Source organism: Trachinotus anak, unplaced genomic scaffold (assembly GCF_046630095.1).
Source record: "Trachinotus anak isolate AG129_WGS33_773 ecotype Australia unplaced genomic scaffold, CSIRO_AGI_Tana_v1 ptg000023l, whole genome shotgun sequence".
In the NCBI taxonomy this organism is placed as follows: Eukaryota; Metazoa; Chordata; class Actinopteri; order Carangiformes; family Carangidae; genus Trachinotus; species Trachinotus anak.
Window position 1 is genome coordinate 8336314 of NW_027273874.1, and position 25263 is coordinate 8361576.

General features: G+C 41.4%; 2 protein-coding genes across 4 annotated transcripts; one reads left to right on the forward strand and one right to left on the reverse strand.

The window, feature by feature from the left end:
* The first annotated feature begins 44 nt into the window (after window positions 1-44).
* On the forward strand, window positions 45-14819 carry rnf150b (ring finger protein 150b). The gene is made up of 6 exons (XM_071459564.1): window positions 45-973; window positions 5820-6070; window positions 7863-8017; window positions 9086-9182; window positions 9950-10220; window positions 11271-14819. The coding sequence occupies exons 1-6, from the start codon at window positions 517-519 to the stop codon at window positions 11387-11389; spliced, it is 1350 nt and encodes a 449-aa protein (XP_071315665.1). The 5' UTR covers window positions 45-516; the 3' UTR covers window positions 11390-14819.
* A 3675-nt stretch (window positions 14820-18494) lies between these two features.
* On the reverse strand, window positions 18495-25205 carry LOC139607028 (protein phosphatase methylesterase 1-like). 3 transcript variants are annotated; one of them, XM_071459583.1, is made up of 13 exons: window positions 24342-25204; window positions 24203-24260; window positions 23757-23808; window positions 23337-23491; window positions 23131-23221; window positions 22981-23046; window positions 22743-22887; window positions 21826-21943; window positions 21649-21693; window positions 20629-20693; window positions 20429-20496; window positions 20258-20288; window positions 18495-20048 (listed from the first exon to the last, which is right to left on the reverse strand). In XM_071459583.1, exons 1-12 carry the CDS (start codon window positions 24606-24608, stop codon window positions 20267-20269), a joined length of 1152 nt encoding a protein of 383 aa, XP_071315684.1. In that variant the 5' UTR covers window positions 24609-25204; the 3' UTR covers window positions 18495-20048; window positions 20258-20266. The 3 variants fall into 3 exon arrangements, 2 of the variants coding, with proteins under 2 accessions (XP_071315684.1, XP_071315686.1); XM_071459585.1 differs by having other exon boundaries at window positions 22764-22887; window positions 24342-25192; XR_011684760.1 differs by lacking the exons at window positions 18495-20048; window positions 20258-20288 and adding an exon at window positions 21435-21521 and having other exon boundaries at window positions 24342-25205.
* Between the last annotated feature and the right edge of the window lie 58 nt (window positions 25206-25263).

Sequence of the window (25263 nt, forward strand, 5' to 3'; positions counted from 1 at the left end):
AGCACGGTTTTTTATTTTGAAGAGACGCCACCGGATGTGCTGTTTCCCTTCAGCGGCCGTTGACGCTCGGCCCAGTCAAAACAATGCAGCTCCTCGGGCCTGCTGCGTTAATATTGACCGTTATTAACCGTTATTGACCGTTATTGACCGTTATTAGCCGGTACCGCGGTAAAAATCACCGCCCGGTGTTTTACTGTTGCCCGGTTCGGCAGCGTCGTTCCCGCGGTCCGTTTCGCCCGGAGCCGCGTCTGCGTTTCTGCTTCTCCCGTGGGTGTTCGTGTTTTGTTCTCGGCGGCGGCTGGAAATGGAGGCGGCTGCTGAGAGGCGTCCTGAGCGCGGCGGAGGGGAGCGGCTGAACACACGCTAAACAAGCGGAGTCCAAATTAACAAGAAAGGCGGATTCATCAACCTCCAGGTCGGTCCTGTGGTTAGCATGGTGGAGTAGGCGTCTCCGGTTTAGACGCTCCGCCGACCGATCGACCGACGGACGGCTCGCTCTCGCCGGGGAGGATCACCATGGCCCCGGGCTCGCTGGTGGCGGCCTGCCGCAGCTTGGCCCTCTCTACGTGGCTGCTCTCCTTCTGCTTCGTCCACCTGCTGTGCCTCGACTTCACCGTGGCCGAGCGGGAGGAGTGGTACACCGCCTTCGTCAACATCACCTACGTGGACCCGGCCACCTCGGAGCTCCGCACCGAGAAGACGGAGTGCGGTCGCTACGGGGAGCACTCGCCGAAACGGGACGCCAAGGGGGTGGTGGTCCTGCCCGCAGCCCCGCACGACCGCCAGGCCTGCGACCCCAACACCCGGTTCGCGGTGCCCGCACAGGCCGGGGCCTGGATAGCGCTGATAGCCCGGGGCAACTGCACCTACAAGGACAAGATCCGCCACGCCGCGCTCCACAACGCCTCGGCGGTGGTCATCTTCAATGTGGGCTCCGCTAATGCGAACGACACCATCACGATGCCCCATCCAGGTACGGTGGTGCTGCTTATTTCATTAGCCGACCACATGCGCAGCTAAACAGATGCTTTTCTACAGGAATCAGTGGGATTTATGAGTATTATTGTCCACTGTAATGTGAGATGTGAATATATGTAAGAACATTATCTGTTAGTGATGATCAAAGTTCAGTTGTGCAGGTTTAGTGTAATTAATAAAAATAATTTCCTGAATGTGATGGACTATTTTCACTCCAACACTCATTTCTTAAAACAAATACTTAAATTTATTGTGTGCAAAAGTGTGTTTAAACCCTATTGGCTGTACACAAATTTAGAGCTGCAACAATTAGTCGATTTATTGATTTGAATTGGCAACTTTTTCAATTATCCAGAAATCTTTTAGACTTAGAGTTTATTGGACAAAACATTATATTTAATGTAATAATTTACATGCATTTTATAAACTAAACAGTTGGACCAGTGCTTGGTATGATGGGATTTTACATTGGATGCAGTCAGCAGAATAAATTCCATCCAGGGCTGTAACTAATGAATATCTTCAGTGTATCTCATTAACAGTTTGATCAATAATATCTCAGAAAATAGTGAAAAATGTCCATCTCAATTTATCAGAGCCCACATGTCAAAAGTCCATTAACAAAAAACAGGAATTCCTCATATTTTAGAAGCTGAAACCAGTAAATGTTTGACTTGATTTTCAGTCAGTTTTATTGATTTTACACTGACTGGGTTCCTTGATAAATAAGTGACATTGATGTGAATCTCCCTCAGTTGTAGCTGAGAAATTCAACTCAAATCATATGTATTGATCATAGTTTTACATTAATTTTAAGCAAATAAAAAAAAAAAATGCATAGGACAGATCGGAAGCTAAAAGCTAACAGAGATCTCTCCGAAGACCTCGGCAAGGATTACATTTAATGAATATAATTAATAATAATAATACATTTGCTGATTTCCAGTTTAAAGACATCACTCTGGCCTTTTATAGACTAGTCCACTGGTTTAGATAATAATCTGCAGACTAATCAATAATGAAAATAATGGTCGGCTGATGAACGGTCTGAACTGGGTCCCAGTCTGTCTGAACTGGTTATCAGACCTGTTCCTGGAGCCAGCAGGCAGAGTGCTGACTGAAGGTCTGTGACTCTGCTGGACCTGGTTTCTGCTGTGCTGCTGTGTCGTAACAGCATCAGACTTTCATTAGATTTATCTGTACATTAGCAGAGTTGTTGTCTCTGTCACACACAGTGTGCGACGTGGAGCAGGGATTCCCAGACCCGCTGTGTCCACATCAATTGGTTATAGAAAACACGCTCCTCCATGTGACGCGTGTTAGCAGCTATGATCGAGTGTTGAGTTACATAACAGCCTGACTGTGCAGCAGTAGCAGAGGCAGGAGCGAGGTCTTCTTGTCTAAACTTGTTTTGATTCACTCCGTCATGGCTGCTGAGCGAAGTACCCACAGATGTTTCTCTGACAGCTGGAAACCAGTTTAGGGATCCCGGAGGTCTCTGGACCCCGGTTTGGGAGTCAGCAAATGCAGGGAATAAAAACAGAGTGCGTGTTTACTTTAAATCGACTTTCTCATGATAGTTTTTGAGGTCAGGGTCAGTTCCTGACAGGAGCTGGACTTCATATTATATATCTGGCAGCCCTCCCGTCCCTGATGAACTCTGTGGGAATCTGTCATTGGACGCTCATGTGTACATTAAGTAATTTCCCAGAAGTCCACTCTTCATTCAGCTCTTTGGCTTCCGACTCAGTCTGGGTATTAGATTACATTAGATTTCAGATTGGATTAGATATTAGATCCCTATTAATTACTGGTCACCATAATCACTGGTTGTAATTCTCTGCATCACTGCTCCTGTTTGTGAAGCTCAGAAAAGATTCCTCGATTCATTGATTAACCAATTAACAGAAAATGAATCAGTTGCTGATAAATGATTTGTTTCAGCAACTCAAATGCAAGGATTTGATGCTCTTCTTTCTCATATATGATACAGAATCTGTTTTGGGATTTACTGTTGGTGAGAAGCAATTTGAAGAGGCATTTTCTCGAGAGAAATCCCTCTGATACTGCCTGAAATACACTGTCGGGTATCAGCGAGTACGCAACTCTATCCACTCTGATGCCGTGTAATTAATACATTTTCTATTTTCACACCAGAATAACAACAACGGTTCTCCTGGAAATCAATTAATTTCTATGCTCTACAACAGTGTGTAGGTGCCGGTGGCTGCACAGCACAACTTCCTATGTAAACTACTGTTTTAGAGCAGCGAAGAAGAATTAATTTCCAGGAAATCGTGTAACATTTCCCACGAACAAAACACCAGTAGTTTGGGAATAATTTACCCTGAAAAGTCCCATCAGTAAAAAGGCAACATGTAGAGTATAAAAGGCTTTCATTTCTAGTTTCAGGAAGTGTTCTTTATTATTATTATTTATTATTTTTTTTATGATTGACAGTCAGAGTAGAGAATAAAATAAATATTTTGTGGTGTTCTCGTTTAACCTGAGCCATACAACAATGACAGCAACCATATCAGGTCCAGACAGGGTTGGTATACAGCTGTTACACAAATTTTTTTTTTTAATGCAGTGGTATTTTAGGAAAAGATGGTACCAGGACATCTCCAGCATTCTCATCATTTTTGACATTTCATTGACAAAATATTGTGCAGGTTAATCCACATTAAAACAATTGTGATCTAAAACATCACTTTAATCAGTCGAACCATTTTCCGGTCGTGTCCCCTGGTCTGTCTCCTGTCCGGTGTGTGACGTCCAGCAGGGTCCAGTCAGGCTTTTCAGCTGTGAAAGAGTGTTAATCCACATGTGTGGAACCAGCTGGCTCCATCATTCCACCGCTCATCCCACAGATTAGTTCAGAGCTGCTGATGACAACAAGCTAGTTTGGCTTCTGCCACCCCCCCTGGTCTCACTGATCCTCAGTCTGAGGAAGGAATCCAGAACCAGAGTCTGTCTTCAGAGGAGCTCTGGTCTGGACGTGAGGATGAGGATGGTGTTGTTTGGTTCAGGGTAGAAGTTCACGAGTGTGTGTGAGAGACACATTGATCCCAGGGGATTATTTTTAGGCAGAGACTAATCAATTTTGTGTGTGTGTGTGTGTGTGTGTGTGTGTGTGTGTGTGTGTGTTGTTGGGGTTTTTAGGGAGTTCAGTGCTGGCCCAACAAAACACACACAGGCACACACACACACACACACACACAGGCCAGTTCAACAACTTCTGAGAGAACATAAGAACACATGACACCTAGGTGCTAGTTCATGTTGTGATTTTACACATTGTGCAAGTCTCAGGCTGGCGGTCTAACAGCTCACACTCAGACCAGACCTCACACCTGAAGACGGGGTCTAGCCCTAAACAGGGTCACTGTGATCCTGATTCATCTGAGAACAAGGAGCTCGCTCCGTCCACTTTCTGTTCGAAGTGTCTGTACCAACCTGCTGCAGTTCATCACCTCCCTGTCAGTGAAAGCATCTCTCTGCACGTGTGACTGGTTTGTTGTAGACTTGTGTCGACATGGTGACACATTCCCGGCCGCTCTGGGATCCATTCGTAACCGACAGAGGAATTTTCTGCACATTAGTTTTCTATGTAAAGTATTTGAAATGGGAATAAAAGTTGAACTTTTGAGCAGCTGCAGCTGTGGAGCTGAACCTTCCTCTGGGAGGTTTTTCTCTACCTTCAGGGTCAGAGGAGGGTGTGTTTGTACCGAGTCAGGCCACAGTCACAAGGATAACCTCAAATTGCCAAGGTTGAATCAAAACAGCCTCGAAGTAGCAGACACACACACACACACACACACACACACACACACACACACACACACACAATATCTCACACTCTCTCCTCAGACATAGGGTTGAAGGGCTTGTGTTTGTACTCATCTTCACAAATAAAGAGACTGTGTGTATGTGTTATATATTTTTCAGCCTTGAAGCAGCTGTTGAAGTGGGCTCACTCCTCTGCTGAAGTGTCTTTAAGCAAGACACTGACTCATTACCAGCTGCAGACTCTGACCTTCAACCTGCTTTTCTCAAGAATAAACACTGAATCTTCTACTTCTTCTTTTGCTGCTTCTTCTGCTTTCGTCTTCCTTCTCCAAACTCTTCATTCATCACTTTCTCCTGGTCTGTAGTAATGACCTCTCGAATTCAGAAACTGACCACAACCAACCACATCTCACAAATGCTTTCTCACACATGAACGTTTGACCTGTTCACACAGACTGACATCACTGTCCCTTATTTTCAATGTCAGTTCATCTGTAGATTTTCTCCTTGTCATTTGTGCAGAAAATGATTTTTTTTTAAAAAGTAAAGAACTGTATTTTACTCTTCCCCTGTGTTTAATCTGAAGTGTTGATCTGCATCAGATGTATTTGTGGTTTAAAGAACCAGAAACCGTCTCAGTGTAGTTTCACGCCTCCTCTCTCTGGAGCTCTAGTAACAACAGTGATGTTACATCCTACAGTCACTTGTGTAATCTCGTGTTTGAACTTCATGGCAGAGATGGAGACCCACTCACACATCACCCACCATGTTAACCGTGTAATTTTAGTGGTTTTCTCCCGTGGGTGGGCGATGAGCTGGTTGTCATAGCGATAGGGGGATTTGTGAGGCAGAAGTTGTCATTGGATCAATGAACAGGCGATGGTGGGTGTAGGATACAGCGCGAGGGTGTGAGGGGTAAAGAGAGTCCATGTGTTGGCTCAGACGTCGAGAGGAGTAAACGAGTTAAAGTGATTTAAAAATAAGTTTGAATATAAATAAAATGCAACACATACATCAGATTAATTAACAGCCGGCTCCACCTTCTTCAGGTACAGGTGAGGTGATCGCCATCATGATCCCGGAGCCTAAGGGCCGCGAGGTCGCGTCGCTGCTGGAGCGCAATGTGACGGTCACCATGACGATCACCATCGGGACCAGGAACCTGCAGAAGTACGTCAGCAGGACGTCGGTGGTGTTCGTCTCCATCTCCTTCATCGTGCTGATGATCATCTCCCTCGCCTGGCTCGTCTTCTACTACATCCAGAGGTTCAGATACGCCAACGCTCGAGACAGGAACCAGGTACGTCACACAGACCCTTACCCTGCTGTCGCTGACATTAACGTGGTGACCACCCAAACTGTTTAAACACAAACTGAACATTATGACCTTCATTCAGGTGGAGTTATTACAGGACTGTTGTATTAGACTTAATTAGATTTGGCTAATAAACTAAAGTGGAAGCGCTCGTTTCTATCAGGCTCCTGAGATGTTAAAAGTCAAAACAACGCATAAAACTGAACAATAAAACCATGAAATCCAAATGACATCATCACAAATTAAATAAGAAAACACCTGCATAAAAATACTAAAACACAATATAATGGCCGAAGTAAAAATATAATAGAATAAATCTGTGAGCCGGTTCCAGTTTGGTGAGATCAGGGGAAACAGTGAGATTGAGACACTGAATTCAACATGTTTTCCTAAAGGGCAGGTTTCCTGCTGTAATCTTTGCTCTTCTCCTTGTTCTGTGGAAAACGCTGAGTCTGTTAGATAAGTCAGGGAGGTATTTTCCAAACTTTTTTTTGTCAGTACCCTGTTTGTGTTCAGCTGCTGAAACACAGGGAACCGATTTTGTACTGAGGCTACGTCCAAACTAACACAATTTGGCTTTTAGAGACTTTCAGAAACACCGTTGGACCGGTTTTATTTTGAAAACTCCAGGGTCGTGTTGCCGCCTGGATGTACAGAAACAGAAACCACCATAGGTAGCTCCTGATTGGCTCTTATGAGCCTTGACAACCAGTGGTGAAACAACATGGATAATGAATTAAAAGTGTTATTGACCTTGTCGTCTCTGCCAGCAGCTGCTGTGCAGTGAAATTCTTTACTCTTCCTTGTTATTAGTATTTTCTGCACTAATCAACTGCTTCTGTTTACAGCAGCTCGTGCATGCTCAGTGTGCTTTAATGGTCAGGTATGTGTGAGTTTTCAGTAGTTGGTTTGTACAGTGGGAGATGGTTTCTGATACAGAGCTGAAACACTCGTCTGAATGGAGATTGTTTTGGTTTTAAAACAAAACCGTAGTGGTGAAGTCATGGGAACGACCACAGTTATTGTACATGTGTTCACCCTGACATGTTGCTTTAAGTCAGACGTGAAAACCTGTGAACTGGTCCTTTAACGTGACAAAACACAGCTGTACACAAACCACATTATCTCTCAGTCAGTCTGTTTACAGTCTCTCTACAGAGCAGGCTCCTCAGAGACGCTGGTTACACTGGTAACCACTCAACACCAACAGTGTGGTTACTGTGAGTCATTAGATACGTTTGATGCAACAGTTAATTGATCATCAGAGACGGCGTCATTGAAGCTGCACTTTTTAAGTTTCTGTAAACAGACTGACTGGTCCTCATCAGCACAGGGATCACAACAGGTTCTTCTCAAAGGGAAAAATTACCATAACAAACAGTCAACGTGCTTTTAGCCAGACTGTGTGTGTGAATTATTAATCACTGACACGAGGGGATTAATGACGGCAGATTCACGTCTGAGTGAAAAGTCTCTTTGTCATGAAGCCTTAGTTCCTCATTCAGATTCATTAAAGCAGGGGAAAGCTGAAAACTCCCAGAGGAGACAGATTCTGTTTTCTTCTCTGCTCTGTTAAGAACGTCAACACATTTATCTGAAGTGACGCTGTGGTCGCTGCTCGCTGTGTTTTATAAAGAGGTGAGACTGCAGAGGCAGAAACATCTCTGATCTCAGGAACTGCACAGCACACCAGGGATTTATGTTTTCCAGACATCTGTCACTGCCGTCTCACCTGGGGCTAAATCTGTCTGTCATCTCCGCCTCTTTCTCTCTGCAGCGTCGTCTTGGCGATGCAGCGAAGAAAGCCATCAGTAAGCTGCAGGTTCGCACCATCAGGAAGGGCGACCAGGAGACGGAGGCCGACTTCGACAACTGTGCCGTCTGCATCGAGGGCTACAAGGCCAACGACGTGGTCCGCATACTGCCCTGCAGGTGAACGCAGTCAGAGAGACCCAAGACCTTTCACAGGGGACTGGGTTTGGACTGGAGGATACAAGAACAGCATAAAACAAAGAAGTGCTCCAGTGTCAACACTCCCTGTTGTTTATTATAAGGCTGCGCAATTAATTGAAATATTATTGAAACTGCAACGTGGCCCAGTGCAATATGCAAATTTATTTGATGAACGTAAAATGTGTGACAACAACCATAACTGAAGCGTAAAGACCAGACATAAAGGAACATGTTTGTTTGGTACAGACCCCAAGAAAAATCACATCATCACTTTTTTTCCAGTGAAAATCAAGTGAAAAAATGAACCACTCCCACTGAAATCATGACTCATGTCACAATCTGCCAAAATAATCATAATAAGACTTCGTTCAGCCCTGGTTCATTAACATTAAAACACAGTTAGTCTGAACCTCATTCAGATGAGATTAAAATAAATTTCCCTCTGGTCCCTTTTAATTTAACTCACTGTTCTGGACGGGATTTAAAACCTTGTATCATCTCTGTTAACTATTTCTGCATCCTTTTAATGTTAATTTGTCAAAATATGAAATCAGAGGAACTAAACTATGAAACTTACCTTTTATTGTCCCCTCTGTTTTCTCCATCTCACTCTCATACTGTGTAGAAATGTAGAAACCTGCAGAGTAAAGATACTTTAGTTGTACTCTGATTTGACTTGGACAACTCTGCTACACAAACTGTTGTTGCCTTGTTTTTCCTTTGTTGTCATGGGAGGCCACTGTGACTTTGATGGAAGCTGTTTGCTGTTATATGGAGTTGAACTGAGGACAAATTGAACAGTTTGTTTTCCTGTTGCCCCACGATGACCTTGTTATAGATTGTATGACATTATGAAATGAAATTCATGAGAGAGAGTAGAGAAAAAATAAAAAGCGTGTTTATCCAGATTCTTTCTTGCCTTGTGTAACTGCACCAAATGAAAGCAGCTGTGAACTTGATTCTCCTCCAGCAGCGTTTCTCGAGCGTCTCTGTGTGAAACCAGACAAACAGCAGAATAATTGATTCCACTGTTTTTCTACTTTGCAGACATTTGTTCCACAAGAGCTGCGTGGATCCATGGCTGCTGGATCATCGCACATGTCCGATGTGCAAGATGAACATCCTGAAAGCCCTGGGCATCGCTGTGAGTCTGAAAGGAATCATGGGAGAGGGAGGGAGAGGGTCTTTCACCTGTTCAAGACAAACCCCTGTTTTTGTGCACAAGCCTGAAAATAATGTACCCAAAATAGAAAGGTTACAGTTCTTCAGCGCTTGTGATCACAGTCATAACTCATTTCAAAGGAAACTCTTTCAGTTTTAAAACCAAAAAGTCAGAATGAAAAGACGAACATAAGTCTGTAGTAAGATCTTTTGTGTGGAGCCACAAGTTTGAACCAATTCTGTGTCAACAGCTGTTGCAGGAAGATAAAGTGCTTTGCACCGATAGAATCAGGAGACTTTGAGCTTTCAAACAATGTATAATATGTCACGGTTGTGTGAAGACTGAGTCCAGTACAGAGTCCAGTAAAGTACAGAGTGTCAAACAGGTGGGAGGGTATATTTTCAAAGATTCTGCTGTTAACTTGTATTTATTTTGGTGAACAGTGGGGCTCGATATGAAGCCTCGGAGACTGGATGTACAGTGTAGTTTCAACCCAGTTTCTGTCCCTGACCTGGTTTTAACTGAAGAAGCTGCTTCCTGATGGTTTTTCAGCACTGAGAGAGACATGACCCCACAGACACAAATGTTTCTAAATGTTATGATTAGTCCAACTTTCACTGGTTCACCTAACAGGCGTCTCGTTTACATGACTTTCATAATAACTTTATTCATATTGCACCTTTCAAACCAGGGTTACAAAGTGCGACAGTATTTTTAAATGTGTCGTATCTCCTCCTTTGACCTTCCAGCTGAATGCAGATTGCCTGGACGACCTGCCGCTGGACTACGACCTGGCCCTAGGCGGTGTGGGTGGGGTCGGCGTGGGTGGGGTAGGTGGAGTCGGTGCCCTGGCCCTGGAGGCTGTGGTGTCAGGGGCCTCCAGTGATGGTACGCTGAGTGAGGGCGGATCCTCGGTGGTGCTGGACCCCGGCGTACGACGGGTCGGACTCCCACAGGACTACCAGGACCCCGACACCCTGAGAGACAGCCCTGTGACGGCCACCACCGACACACACACAGGTAACACACATACTGTATGTTCAGTATGAGTGTTGGGTCTTTGTTATTCAGTAACAAGATCAGTGGTGTTATACTGACACCTAGTGGTGTTTCTGCAACATAACTACTTTCACTCTTGATGCTGTTGCAATCAGAGGTACAAGTACTGAGCTTCTTATTTCCTTTATGTGGCTCAAGTGGTAGAGCAGATTGGCAGCTCGATCCCGCCTCCTGGTACCCAGGGTCAGGAAGGGCGTCCAGCGTAAAAACCTTTGCCGGATCAACTTTTCCACTGTGGCGATCCCTCACAGGAGCAGCCAGATTTATTTCCTTTATTTGATGCATATTTGTACTGGATTGAAACTGGGTTTTGTGAGAAACATGATTTAAAGAAGGAAGAATCAATCAAAAGATTCATGATATGAGAAACTAAGGAGAAAGGAACGGCCGTTTGATTTAATGTGAGGTTCAGAAGTCCACGGTTTTCTTATACTGTTTTTACACCAAAATTTGCAGATTGTTTAAACTCACAAAACTTATCAATAAAATCACCAGATAGATTAAATAGTAGTAGTTTAACTACTAATATTACATACCTACTTACTCTCTGTCTAATCCTGTGGTATGTCAGTTTACTTTCCCTTTTAAGCGGTCTCGGCCCAGTTGTTCGATGTGCAGCAGAGTTTGATTGGAGGTGTTCACAGCAGTCCGAATGAACCAAACCAAACAGGCAAACGCACCAGGGCTCAGTTTAACCATATCCCTTAAATGGAGATGGACATAGCCCCTTGACATTACCCACAGGTTTCTGAAGAGCGGATCTGAAGCTCAGAGTGAGCTGCTTCGCTGTTGCTATCTTGGCAGTGCCTGACTCCACCTTATTCCCAGCTAATCCAAAAATGAGCAAAGAGGTGGGGCGTGCGTGGAGTCAGGCCGATAGGATTTGCTTTAACTCATCAAAGTAAGCAAACGTAACCATGAAGTCTTGTTTCGTTTCACAGGTCTCATCATGTCTTATATTCAGAGTCCGTTGTGGTTTTCAGTCTAACCCAGCTTTCCCTCCTCTCACAGGTGAGCTTCAGCCAATGGCGAGCAGCGCCTCAGTGGCATCGCTGGTCATTGCTGTGGAAACGGGTCTATCAGACGAAGAGGGGTCTATGGAGCAGACTCAGCTGGGGGACAAGTCCTGAGAGGAGCACAACAGAACCAAACCAGGAACTGGGCCAAACTGACTGAGATCAGGTTCAGATTTTTAACCAGACTACAGTGGACCTGAATGTCCAGAGAGCGATCTGACAAAAATCAGATCTGAGCCAAACCTGACTGCACTAGACTAATTATGACCCGGGTGAGGCCCAGGCCCTGGTTATGGTTTAGACGGATTCCAAGTCGAAGCTAAACCTAGAATCAGCACCAGGGTTTAACTGGGTTTTTTTTTTCTTTGGACAAAACTTTGCTGAACCAAACCAACTTGTCTGGACCTTAGGTGGACTCGAGCCTCATTAGAACCGGGGTCTAGACTTGGGGGATGCATTTTGACATAGTGGAACCAAGTTGAATAAACATGTCTCATCTGGACTCAAAGATAACTGGCTGACTTGGTTTGGATTCATTTCCAGGCTCTTTGCGGACACTTGGTGGGGTTGGATCCAGGACCTAACCTGGGCTAAAATGGTTCTTGTCCAATTCCTTGGTTTTACTCTCAGCAGACATTTTTCCAAGGTTACACTGGGATAAAAGTCAGTCTATCTGTTGTCTCTCCGTGCAGATGTGCTAATCAACCCACATCTGCCTCAGTTCATGCTGTTTGTAGAATTAGATGACCCAGCTCGGTTTCTTGGTCCCACTCATCTGCGATTAATCCTGACAAGCTTTCATGGCGACAGAAAAACAAATATAAATCGAGTCCTTCTTTTCCAGTATTGTGGAAGTCGTCTCGATGTCTGTCTCAGAACTTAAAGGACTTTCAAAGGGCCGATGGGATTCAAACAGACGAGCTAAACACATCCCAAGAGACACATTTGTACTTGCAAAACACAAGGATGATCAAACTCGTGTGAACAGGGTTGCACCTGAGAAAGTCGGCTGCCAGAAGAGGAGTCACTCTGTTTGAAAAGGTCAATATTCTTCTTCATCAGCAAATCTGGAGGATCTTGATGAATGCACAAGAACTCCAAACACGGGGTTGTTGGTGAGTGACCCAGGCCAGGAGTCTAGATTTACCTGCGTATTTCTACCTGTCCCACTTCAGGAAGGAGTGCTCTTGTCTTGTCTTTGCGGAGTTTTGCGTTACCTGGTCTTTCCAGGTAGAGAGGCACAACAACTAAACAAACTTTGACGGACAAAAACACAGTATCGGGGCTGCTCACTTCTTGTCCTGGTACGAATTCTTGTAAGAGTTAATCTTTTAGGTTAATTTAGCCCATTTTGATTTGCCTGTCATTGTGCCAGGCTCTGTTTCTTGATGTGTGATTTCTGTGCTGACCGACTGATTTTGGAAGGCAGACTTTTATTTTGAAAGGACACACCAGCTACTCTGAGCAGTGGATTCAGCTTTTTTTTGTTTTGCTTAAACAGTGGACTCATCTTGGCAGTATTAGCTACAGTTTGACTGCAGTATTGAACAGCAACTACACACAGTATTTTGTTTTCTTTCTCTCTCTCTCTCTCTCTCTCTTTTTGCCTGTCTGTATATTCCTAGGCCTCTTTATCTTTACAGCACTCTGACAGTATTTGGTTCTTTTCTCCAAACAGGGTTTCCCATATACGTGTGAAAAGAGACTTTCTAGGGCTGTACAGAAAATGATAAGGTATGAGGAAGGTTGATGACACGAATTTAGCTTAGATTTCAGAATAGACCACTCGGGGAAATGGTTACGAGAGAAACGCCACCATGATGGAGAATTTTTAGCTGCACCACCACCTATTCTCCTCGTTAAATAGTTTGTCTGTTTATATGGTTAAAGAATACATGTGTAATGCCAGGCAGACACTGAGTCTTATCACTGTAAGCATGGACTCACTTTTTTTATTCGGAATTCAAACTTTAGTCCAAATATGAGAAAATAAATATTCAAACTGTAACGACCTGTTCGAATACAAGATGGGATTTTATCCATAGACACTTCGAATTTAAGTCCACGTCCTCAGCAACACTTAAAGAAATGCAACGTTACTTCATGCAAATCTGAATGAATGAAAGAAGAAAAAAGTAGAGACCATCTTGCAGTAGGGTCACACCAGTTTCAACGCCCATCAGCATGACCTTCTGACCCACGAGTACTAGTTATTACTACATTATTACGTGACTACTCAGTAGGCATGGGTTGGACCACACCCATCTTCAAACTCGGCCTTCATTTTGATCTCAGCAGTAAAGCTTCATGACTGTATCTTGCACGGTGATGATGCTTTCAAGTATAAACACTACGAAAGTGCTCAAAACTAGGATTGGCCTGTTTGTAAATTGAGTGGGTGTGACCAGTTCAAACCTAACCAAGTTTGTCCAGTGTCTGCCTGGCTTACGATATAAGATGCGAAGACTTTCCTCATCGGTCTTCAACTGTGGCCATCTCTCCTGAGTTCTAACGTTCAGTAAGCGCTGCCCAAACTCTCTGTGACAGTCCTCTGTTAAAATGCCACGTAGGAACCCTGACTATAGTGTTGCCTTGTTTTGTTGTTTCTCTGTCCATCCATCTGTGCGTCTGCCTGACCACATGTCTCCTACCACACGTCTCGTACCATGGCGTCATGCTGCCTTTTCAAAAATACATTTACCTTTAACCCCGACAATCAAGGATTGGATCTTTTACTTGCAAGTCCGGGATCCTTTCTCTGAACTTAGGCAAACCTAAGACACGTTTTTCAAACCTACCGTCTGTCCACCACAGTAGGTGTTAGCTGCCATTAAATTCCCAGAGGTTGCAGAGACGTCACCAAAACAAGCTGTGACAAAAGTTACCCATGTTTGAGTCGTAGAAGCGCATCAGAGCCGTAGATGGATGAAAGTTTAGTGAAGAATCCCTCCCTGCTCTAGTGAGTACAGTTCACTCTGGATGTGTGCATCAGCTCAAAGCCAAACATGTAAATATAAAATATATATTCCACAAGTTCACTACGCCACGTGGCATTGCTGTCAGTTTGCCGAACTGGCGTGCAGACTGCGTAAGGCTTCGTTCGTGGCGTGGTGTCGCCAGCGCTGGAGCTTCCTGAAACAGAGAGAGATAAAGATTGTCATCTATTTTGATACCAGAGGAGAAGTTTATTTTTGTAATGAAGACACCCAGCAGCAAAGACTGATTTCCCTCCCATCCCTTCATTACCCATGGCCTGATGATACTCAATGGGCTTATTGATCAGGCAGATTTAAGTGTTGATTATTTGTGTAATTGTACAAATATACAGTACTCAACGGAGCTTGGTAATGCCAACCTAAACTCTTGTAAGTTTGTCCCTAAACATTTGGGATCTGACTGTCGATGTAGCCTTTTTTTTTTTTTTTTTTTTGCTGCTCTCTCTCCTGGTACCAATTCTGGTGTAAAAACTTTTTTTCCACTGGTCTAAATAAAAGAAAATATGAAGAGTTTCATTGCAGAAATAAATTCAAAGAGCACTGTATCACTCCAACACAAGTCCAAATAAATTCAACTGTAATTTGTACAAGTAGCTTTCAAAATAAGAGTAACCATAATACACAGTTAGAAAAAGTGTTCCTAAATATGTGTGTGTATATATGTATATATATGTGTATATATGTGTGTGTGTGTGTATATATATATATGTATATATATATATATATATATATATATATATATATATGTATATGTATATATATATATATATATATATATATATATATATATATATATATATATATATATATATATATATTTATACACACACACACACACACACACACACACAACACAAAATCTAATTGGTTTTAGTGATTCCGTGAGTTCTGGGTCATTAGAATTGGTATCAAATTTACAAAGTAGTGTAAGAAGCAGTACTAGTATTAGTTTCCAATCCAACCAATGAGTTCATTCTCTCTCAGACCATCAGAAAACAGAAAGACTTGTATTTTTTTTAAAAGTTCTTCTGACTTTATTTCCTAGGATTTATATTTCCTGTCTCCTCACAGTTCAGTTTCAGTGCTGAAACTCTGAGTTCAGTCGATCACCAAGTACATAACAAACACTAGTTAACTTAAACACCAGTGAAATAGTGCTCTCCTGCTGTAATATATGAAGGTGATGAATTTGTATGCCTTGTCTTGGCCAAGTTTCAGTAAATAATGTTTTATTTGAAGTCACCTCTTTTGTTGTAAGCTTTATTTTCAATTAATTGTGTTGAATTTCATATTGTTTTCATTTTTGCACTGTTTCATTCTTACTTTTTTGTTTTTAACGTGACAGCGATGCTGCTGTCACAGTGAAAGTGAACTTCACCCAACCCTCCTTTGATCCATTTGTTCTCCAACTAAAGGCTGAGGCTGCTCTGGCATGCTGCTGCCCATAGAGCTCTGGCGCACTGGATGTGTCGCGTGTGTAAAGCGAATGTGGAACGTCTTGTTTTTCATCTCAGTGTCCATGTTAATAGATCAGAACGAGCACACTGCCACGGGGCTGCGTTGTGTGATCTTGAAGTTTGGCGACTTGCTGATGTGTTCGTGTGTCTTGCAGAAAAAACAGACACTGCTGATGTCATATTGACATCATACCAGCAATATTACACACAACGGACACCTTTCATTATAGTGTCTATGTCTAGGCTGAATCTGAATATGACGGACATGAGAAATATAAATATATTTTTAACCATTATAGCAGCTGCATATGGAGACAGTTGTGTTTTAGTGACATTTTCTATCAAAAACAAATCGGAAATTAAATCAATCATCCAAGTAAACTCCATGTGTACACAGGTAGAGCTGGCAGTAGCAGCGACAGCAGGTGTGAACGCGTTTTTCTGCAGCAGGTCAGCGACGCACACACGCCACGCACCCAGTGTGGTCCCGGCGTTAGGGCTGGGTATCGAACCTCAAACACTGCTTTGTTACCAACTGAGATATGTCCACAAAAACTACATTGAATGTTTGCTCAGATTCATACTTTAATCTTCTTACTCTTTGATCTGAATCACTGTCATCTTCAAATGCAAGTAGAGAACTGAAAAACTATATATGAACATTTGTAAGCAAGTTTTTCATTTCATGTGGTGAGGCAGGAAAATTGTTTATGACACTAAATTTGCGAATTGTTATGACGACCAAGTTCAGCCATAGACTTCACTGCTTTGTAGGACAGATAACTTTTCTAAAACACACGGTCCAAAGTTCAACATCGAAGCACACTGCATTCACAAATAAAATGTTCTGCAATCATTAAATTATGACTTTCATATTTTGTGAATATGATTGGCATTACATAATCATGTGACTACGGCCTACAATATTTGTAATTAAGATGCAGAGCTCATAATTCGAGTTCCCTTCTTGTAATTATCAGATCTGAGATTCGTATCTCTCAATTAGGAGAAATTATTGTGCAGTTCTGTGATACAGATCTTTGCAATTTTGAAGTCATAATTGCAACATACGATCTTTTCTTTTTTAGTTCGAATGCAATGGCCTTTAATTGTTTGGGAATAAAGCTTAAATTGATTTTGTTCATCAGCTTTTCAAATGTCAACCTAAATGTGTAATTGCCCTCAACGTGTTGGGAACTTCATGTCACTGCCAGTAATGACGTCTGATTGGTTCGTTGTTCTTCCCTTCTCCTATCCCCATTGGCCACTAGGCTGTTTTCCCTGGATGCTGTGTTTTGATTGGTTGCTCAGCCCCTTTTGTTGATGCACTTTAATACTGTTTCTCTGGAAGGTTCTTGATAAGTCTTCTTGTCCCCCTGCCCACATTTATACTTACCTTTTGTCTTTAACCCTCTACTTTTCTGTTTTTTCCTCCCTGCTCTTCACTGTAATTTTTATTTTCTTTCTCCAATATTACTTTATTATTTTGCTTACACTTTACCTTGCTTTACTGTAACTCATCTTTAACTTGTCTTCTCTCAAGATTTATGTGTTGGAAATGTTTTTTGAGAAGGTGCTGAAAATTCTGAGAACTGAATTGAAAAATGTTCAGCCTTGCTGTTCCATCTTGAACTACAAATTCTATATGTTTGTAGACTGACTGCCTTTATGCCATATATTGTAATTTTGTCTTGTAGTTTCTGATAAGGTAAATCCTGAGCCGTGTGATCCCATTGGGATTAAAATTTTTATGTCCTTAATATCTCACTTCTGGCTATGAAAGCAGCCTCAGTGTTGAACATACCATAGGCGGATTTAAAAACACGTAAGAAATGTTGTTAGTGTTACGTTAGCATCGTTTAGTCACACCTATAGAAGAAGAAATCAAAGACAAAGAAATAAAGGGAAAGCAGAGCAAAAGCAAAACTTTCAGATCCTTCCAGAGAGACTGTGAGAGTTGTTAGATGATCAGATGTGTTTGTAGCCACGGTAACTATTAGGCTGCCATGACAACAGGGTGTGATGTGGTGTCGTGTGTGTTTCTACAATATTAATTGTTTTCAGAACGTCTGTTTGTGCGATTGTCTTGTGCACGCCAACACAAAATACACACACCCACATACATACATGTAAATACAAGGCGGTGTGATGCCATGTTGTTTCTGTGTTTCAGTTGTTGCACGTGTCCTGATTCAGGACAGAAATTTAAATAAAATTTTATTGCAAGTTTTTGTTTTTATTCCAGCCTGGTGTTTGTGTGTTATCTTTGAAAATAAATGGGAGGATATTGTTCTTTTTAACAATTATAGAATTTACATTTTCAATAAGCACATTTTATACTTTTTAACATATTGATTTGTGTACCTCACCATGAATTTACCAACACTTTTTGCACCAATGAAAAAAACAATTTAAATTTAAAGCATGTAGCAGTCATAAAAATAATTCCACATGAAAAAGACAAAGACAAAATTAAAGCCTTATGTTTTATTTTTTACAATTAGAAAAGACTAAAAAAGATCCCATAATTACAATAACACTATCGTATACAATATGTTTATGTTTTCTGTTTGTTGGGTAAATTTTTAATGCACTTTTAATACAAGTTTCTTAATGTGGCACGAATTTGGTCCTTGTTAGATGGTGGTATTGATGCTAAGAGCCAACGTTTTATTTTCAAACTAATTGTAAAGCATTTCCCTTTTAGGAGAAAGTCAAGAGAATTTGACTTATGTGAAATTAAAGACACAAGGACACCAAGATAAATCACAGTGAATTTTATACTGAACAACAAACATTCATCTGATGACGCTAATGCTACACACAGTACATGAACAGATACATCCAGTAATGTCAAACAGACAAATAGAGATAAAAATTAATTTGTATCATCATCTATTCGTAATAACAGAACAAAGATCTAGCAGTTGTTAATGGTGAACAAACTGGCAACCCAGGCATCCTTTATTTTTGATGAGATAATATTAGCTAAGATAATGTTAGCATGTTTCATTCTGTTTTAATGAAAATGTCTTTTTCATTCTCCTGAAAGACAAAAAAATTAGCTTACGTACGTCTGTCTACTTTTTGTGCCTTACCCCAGAGTTCTAGCAGTACTTTAGATCACTTTCACAAGGAAATCAAAAATACGATGGAGGATGGCCAACATCATAGAAATATTTTATCTAATGCCATAAAACTTAAACTCTTCAAATATCATTTCACTTACATTGTTGCTTATTTTACCTAGCTACCTAGCTAGCAGTTAATATTAGCATAAACCTTAATTTTGGGCATTTATATTTGTTAATCATTGTAACTGAATTTGCAACAAAACCGAATAAACATTCAAGTACAACACTATATGTTCATCTTTAGGACAATATCTACATTCAAAATATATTTTTGTTTCTTCTTCATTCTCCTTTGTTTATTTGAGCTAGTTAAATAAATGTATCCTTAATTTAATAGATTTAAAAGGCAGGGCTGGTTTATCTGTTGTTAAATGTTTTTCTCCATGGTGATTACATTTAGCTGCTGCATTATTTATGTCGTATAACAACCTCAGTTTCTAAGATGCTGGAGAAACAAAATGGATTTTTCAAATACAAGAAACAGGGAAGAAAATGGATAAATTAACTGTAGCTAACGGTCTCTCGTTAGCTAACTGAAAAAAGCTTAATTGCAGTCACAGAAGAAAAGTCAGATTGGGGTTTTAATATGTAGTTACTGCATTTTGGCTTTGTAGGTTAGAGTAAGTCATAAATAGACTATTGTGTGGTGAAATGAAATGGAAAACCAAAGTTAAGGCACTTTGAGAACAGAGCAGCTGGAGACTCACGTTGGATTTGAGACGAAATGTTACTGTACTGAATGTTTTTTGTGACAAGTAATAATTTTCTAAGTACGAAGTAATAATTTTGACTTACTATCTTAGTATCTTAGTATCTATGCACTATGTTAAACTACATTCAGTAAATTTGCAATTCAATGAACACAGAGATAAAAAGCAAAGCAAATGTAGTTTTATTTAATGTGGTACATCAAATTTCATCTTAATGTTTTAAAATGATTCAGTGCTTTGAGTGTATAATAGGAGCAGAACAGAATCGATACAGCAGCAGCAGAGTCACAAAATGCTCATAGCCACTATTAGATTTACAGTCAGTTTCAGCTTTTAAGGTTGAAACTAGAGACTACTGCTATTGATTAAGGTTGAAGATGGAAGAAAGAAATAGAGGTTTGCACTGGTGTTCTGGGAAAATGTGGAAGCAGTCGTCTCTGAATCTTTAGCTCCTTATTAATGGTCTGAAAGAGAACCTGAGAAATGGAGCAAAGTGTTGAAAAAGTGAAGGTGACGGGTCTTATTTTATCCTTCTAGCAGTTAGAAAACCCAACATATTTGGTTTACTATCACCAAAGAGTAAGAAATTATGTCAGTCAAGTAATGGCTCAATGCATTGTCGCTCGACTACAGAGGTAATTCTGATTCTGTTTTAGGACTAAAGTGAACTTATAACACATCTTACCTGCAGACCTCATCGCGTGAACGAGTTGGAGCTGTAGAAACAGAACAGTTTTCTGAGTTTCAGGTACAAGTTTTGTTAAAAAGTTGGAGAACTTGGAGGCTATGAATTCGCCTCTGTAGCTTGTTGTCATACTGTACAAGGCCGATGGTGTGAATCAGCTGAAGCTTTTACCTCCCGGTTTCTTTTCTAGCTTCAGCAAACTTGTGTCTCAACAGGAAGGCGGCCACAGCCTCAGCCACCTACACACAAACAGACGGTGCAGAGCAGTGAATTTGAGTGAATCAACATTGAATTTTCCGACTGTATAGTGGTTATGTAGAGTTCAGATTCACAGTTACATTCTGTACGGGGACAAAGTGACGTTCTCTTACTTTGTCTGGTTTGTCTTCTTGCACTGCATGTCCACATGGGGGCAGCACCTGCATCATGAATTTACCTGGAGACAAACACCAAGACAGGTGCACACTCTAAGCATCTGTCTGTCTCTCTCTCTCTCTCTCACACACACACACACACACACACACACGTTTGAAGCCATTTTGTCAAACACACACACGGGCACACACTCCTGGGCTGTCACTTCCAGCGTGGTTGTTGACTGACAGAACCAGCTGTCTCTGGAGAGGAACTGCCGCCTCAAGGTGTGTGTATCTGTGTTTATCTGAGTGTGAATGTATATGTCCCCGGGGACGACTCGGCAGCAGTGAAGATGTCCTTCACCTTTTCCCTCACAGTTAGTGTTGAAACCCAGTGTGAAAAGAATGTCAACTATTCCCAATTTCACAGTGTTTCTTTATATACATGACATGTTGCATTTTGTTTCTGCAAGACTACATTTCCCATCAAGCCTGTTAACTTCTACTTCTTCCTCCCTTGTCATTGTAGAGGACTAACATTTTGGAGGTGATATTTTTACATCTTCTGTTTGATCTAGAAGAACTTTTTCAGGTTCAATTTGTACCAGGTCTACGCTGGACTGTACTACTCCAAATATATCGCTTGCACTAAGTGTGCAACACTGCCAAAAGGTCTCGCCTTCTCCGGCTGACATTGCTTTTATATGTTACCATACTAAATGTCAGTCAAAGGAATCATGAGCATTACTGAAAACCAAGTACTTTGTAACAAAGTCTAGATTTTGCAGCTGAGCCGGTTCAGTACCTGTAGTGTTACTGACCTTTTTGTCTTTCCTAGCAGCTCTTGAAATTCTGCATGTGAACGCTACAACTGCCTTTGCTTTCCTCGTTCGATGTATTTTCTGCAACTAATCAAGTAAAGTAGCCCAAAAAGTAATTTTTACATACCACAAACAAACACAAACACATTTTTTTCCAACTTATTACTGAAAATAAAAAGGTATTACAACAGCATGCCTTGAGTCAGCATCTCACCTTGCATCTGGCCGATAGTCAGATCTCTGTCCAGCCGGTCAATTCCTGGAAAGAAAAGCAGCTTCAGGTAAGTGCGAATCATTTACATAATTTACTCCTCTGTGAGACAAATACTTGCATTAAACAAAAATGCTTTTTAAACTAAAAAAGACATCATTGAAGTCTTGAAATACCTACCTGCCAATAACAGGAGTTTGGGCAGGTTGCAGGCGAGGAAGAGGTTGGAAGTTCCTCTAAACCAGCCGTCCCAATACTTTTCTGACTTTGACAGGTCTATACGCCACTTGTACACGCTCTGGCATGCATACACATAAATAAATGGGGTGGTTGATTAATAATCTTCATAATAATCTAGGAAATAGCAGGAAGACAACATTAGACATTTAGGTGTGTGCATTCATTGCTTTAAGTTGGGTATACAAGTTTTACTGTCTGTGCTAGTGGTGAGAATTGGCAAATAAATGTAAGACAGTGGATTCATAAGTTGAAATGATAATATTATTAATGTGTAATATGTGTGTCTGTGCTTCAATTTATGAGAAGAATTCAAGTTTAGTTATTGTGGTTTGGGTGATAAATGAAAGTCAATGGACATTTGTTTGTTTGTGTTGATGGATGTATTTAGAAGATCAGAGCTGAGGGAATGAATGAAAGTCAAGGGCGGGTTTTCCCAAGTAAAACACTGCCAATATGCACATGTGTTTAGAAATTAAGGTTTAACTTGGTTGTTATTACAAATGAATGCAAGTCAGTAATGTTTTTCAAGTATAAATAAGACAAACACCCACATGTATTTGTTTTTGCTTTCTTAACAGTATGGGTTAATGGCAATGTTTAGGGTTCCACAATGAATGTAAGTCAATATAATGACCTTGAAAATATCACAACACACATTATCACATTTAGAAACTAAATTAGTTAGCAGAAAAAAGCTGCTTTGGCAATAAATGTAATGCATCCTTGAAAATGTAAAACACACAACACATAGATTGATGTCAATGGTTAGCAAAGGCTAAAGTTGGATACTTATTAATTAATGTAAGTCAATGAAATATTACTTTACCATCAGTGTTTCTGTGCAGACGTTTTCATACCTGGCCATCGCTGAGGCTCACCTCTGAGGCAGCATTTTCTTTGTCGTTTACGTAGCTCTGATCGTAGAACTCTTCGTTGCGCTCGACAACCACGTCAGTCACCGGGCTGGCCTGCTCCAGAGTGTCAGCCTCCTCCACCTCACATCTAAAGAAAGTGTGTGGAGAGAGGAACTTATCATAGCAAGTTTGGTTGGGCTTAACGAATCTCAGGATACCTTACCAATCAGAGCCAGCCCACCTTTTGATCTGACCAACCATTGAGACTCTGGCTGATTCCAGGTTTCTGATTTGTCCACTCTTGACACTAAAAGGAGAGTAAAGAGGAAAACTAACATGTTAGTTCGAAGCGCTTGAAATGACAAGTGTAAATGTGACCTTAAATTCTCACCTCCACTCTATAGCGTGGTCCATGGACTTGAAGGACTTGGGTCTTCCCTTCAGGAAGTTCTGGATGCTGTGGAGTGCATCCATCGCACTGCCTGCAGGACAAACAGGAGACTAATTGTGTAGATTTACAAACATCTAAATATCCCAAAAAAAAAACAAAAAGAAGATGTGTATGTCTTGCTTCTAATCTAAAGTACACACCCTTACCTTCCACAACATCTATGGCCACCAGACCCACAGTAGTTGGTAGCAGCATGTTGCTGGCTGTGTGCACCGCAATTGCCCCGCCAACACCGTGCCCTATCATAACGATGGGGGGAGGGGTCTCACCGTAGCAGGCTCGAATCACATTAGCTACATCGCTGAGCAGTGATAATGGTGGACAGTAACAGTATATAGTCATTAGAATGGTAATAGTACAGAGTATATCTGCATTTGTAGCATCACTAGTAGCAGCAGTGCACTATATACTTGCAGTTGGACAGCAATTCACAGAATTTATAAGAAGATTTGTGGGTGTTTGTTCGAGAAGAGCTGCCCTCTTATCGTTGGACAATATTAATCTGAGATGAGAGGATTAATGGAAGATGAGTAGTGGGGGTGTTTTTGAGTCCTGTGTGCTGTTACCTAGACATAGTTTGAGTTGAGAAGTCATCTGATTGGCGAACCAGGGTAGCACCTTCACAGAGAACAAATTCTTACAATAATGCCACTAAAATTGCTTTACATAGATGATTGAGAAAGTATCAGAGGCTATATAACAGCTGGAAATATAAAAGCACTAAAACTGGACACTGAGCTGCTGAAACCGACTGATGAATTAATTTGACATTAAATCAGGAGATGAAATGTGTGGTGCAAAGTCCAGCAACGTCAACACAAGAAAGACTGCAAATCATGTTGGCAAGAGCTCATTATTCTAATACCTTGATTGGAACATTTGTCCCATAATTGATGTTTTCGTCATAAACTAATCCAGTTCAGAACCACTGAGCCCAGGTCAAACACAGTCATTGTGTCTGTATTTTTATCAAGTTGTCTTAAGAGTGAAAGATTACTGAAGAGAGCCTCACCGTGACCCCTGAGGTCCATGGCAAGTACCCTGCAGATCACTCTGCTGGCAATGGCTGTCTGCAACACGGGAGAACACCATCAATCAATTGATCCATCGGTCACTCAATCAACCTGCCAAATGCTACAACAGATACTCACAGTGAAGACGGCCCAGGACAAGGCCGAGTGTCCTCCTCCGTGCAGCAGAACCAGTAGAGGTCCATCACTCCCCGCTTTATAAATCCTGAAGACGTCCCTGCTGTCGGCTGGCCCCACGCTCACATCCTCCATCTGGTCAAAATACTCCCGCCACGACACCGGCGAGTAGTCTAGCTTACGGCCAACCTCACTGGTCGACATGTAGAGACAGAAACACACACGCACAGTATACCACCTACACAAACTGTATACTTTTGCCCAGTACATAATCAGTTTGCCAACCAGTTATTATATTATAAGTACAATATAACTCAAACATAAGACACTAATATCGTTAATCACTCATCATTCATTCAGTCATTATGTTGTGTGGTAAGTTGGCTCAATAACTAGCTTACCTAGCTCTCTAAATGCTACAATGGCTAGTCTGAACATGGAGGCTAACCAGCTAACGTATAACTTCAGACGATGATGTTCCCTTATTTTTTGCATCTTTTTGTTGTTCATACTAAAGTCCAATGTTGCTTAGCTAGCTTGTTTAACACTTTAGAAGAGTGGAGCTAACTTTGTCAGGTGTTTCAGTGTAAACTAGCAACTAGAGGCTCAGAAAGCTGTGGCAGTTCTGTATTGATATTGCTTTGTGTTTTGCTAGTTAAACGATTGATTGATTGATTGATTTTTTCAGGTAGGTAAACTGGTCTTAGTCAATTTCCTTCTCATTCTAGCAACCGAGTACCATAAATTGACTCCATGAACTGTGATTTGTGCAAAAGGTTTGTGCAAAAGCTAACTGCATTTCCCATGTTTGGTAGAAGTGACTGGAATTTGTTAGTGGTTTCCTTTTGAGAACCAAACATCTCAAATTAAATCCATCATGTCAAATAAACATTGCTTTCAGCTTGTCCTACAAAAAGTGTCAAAA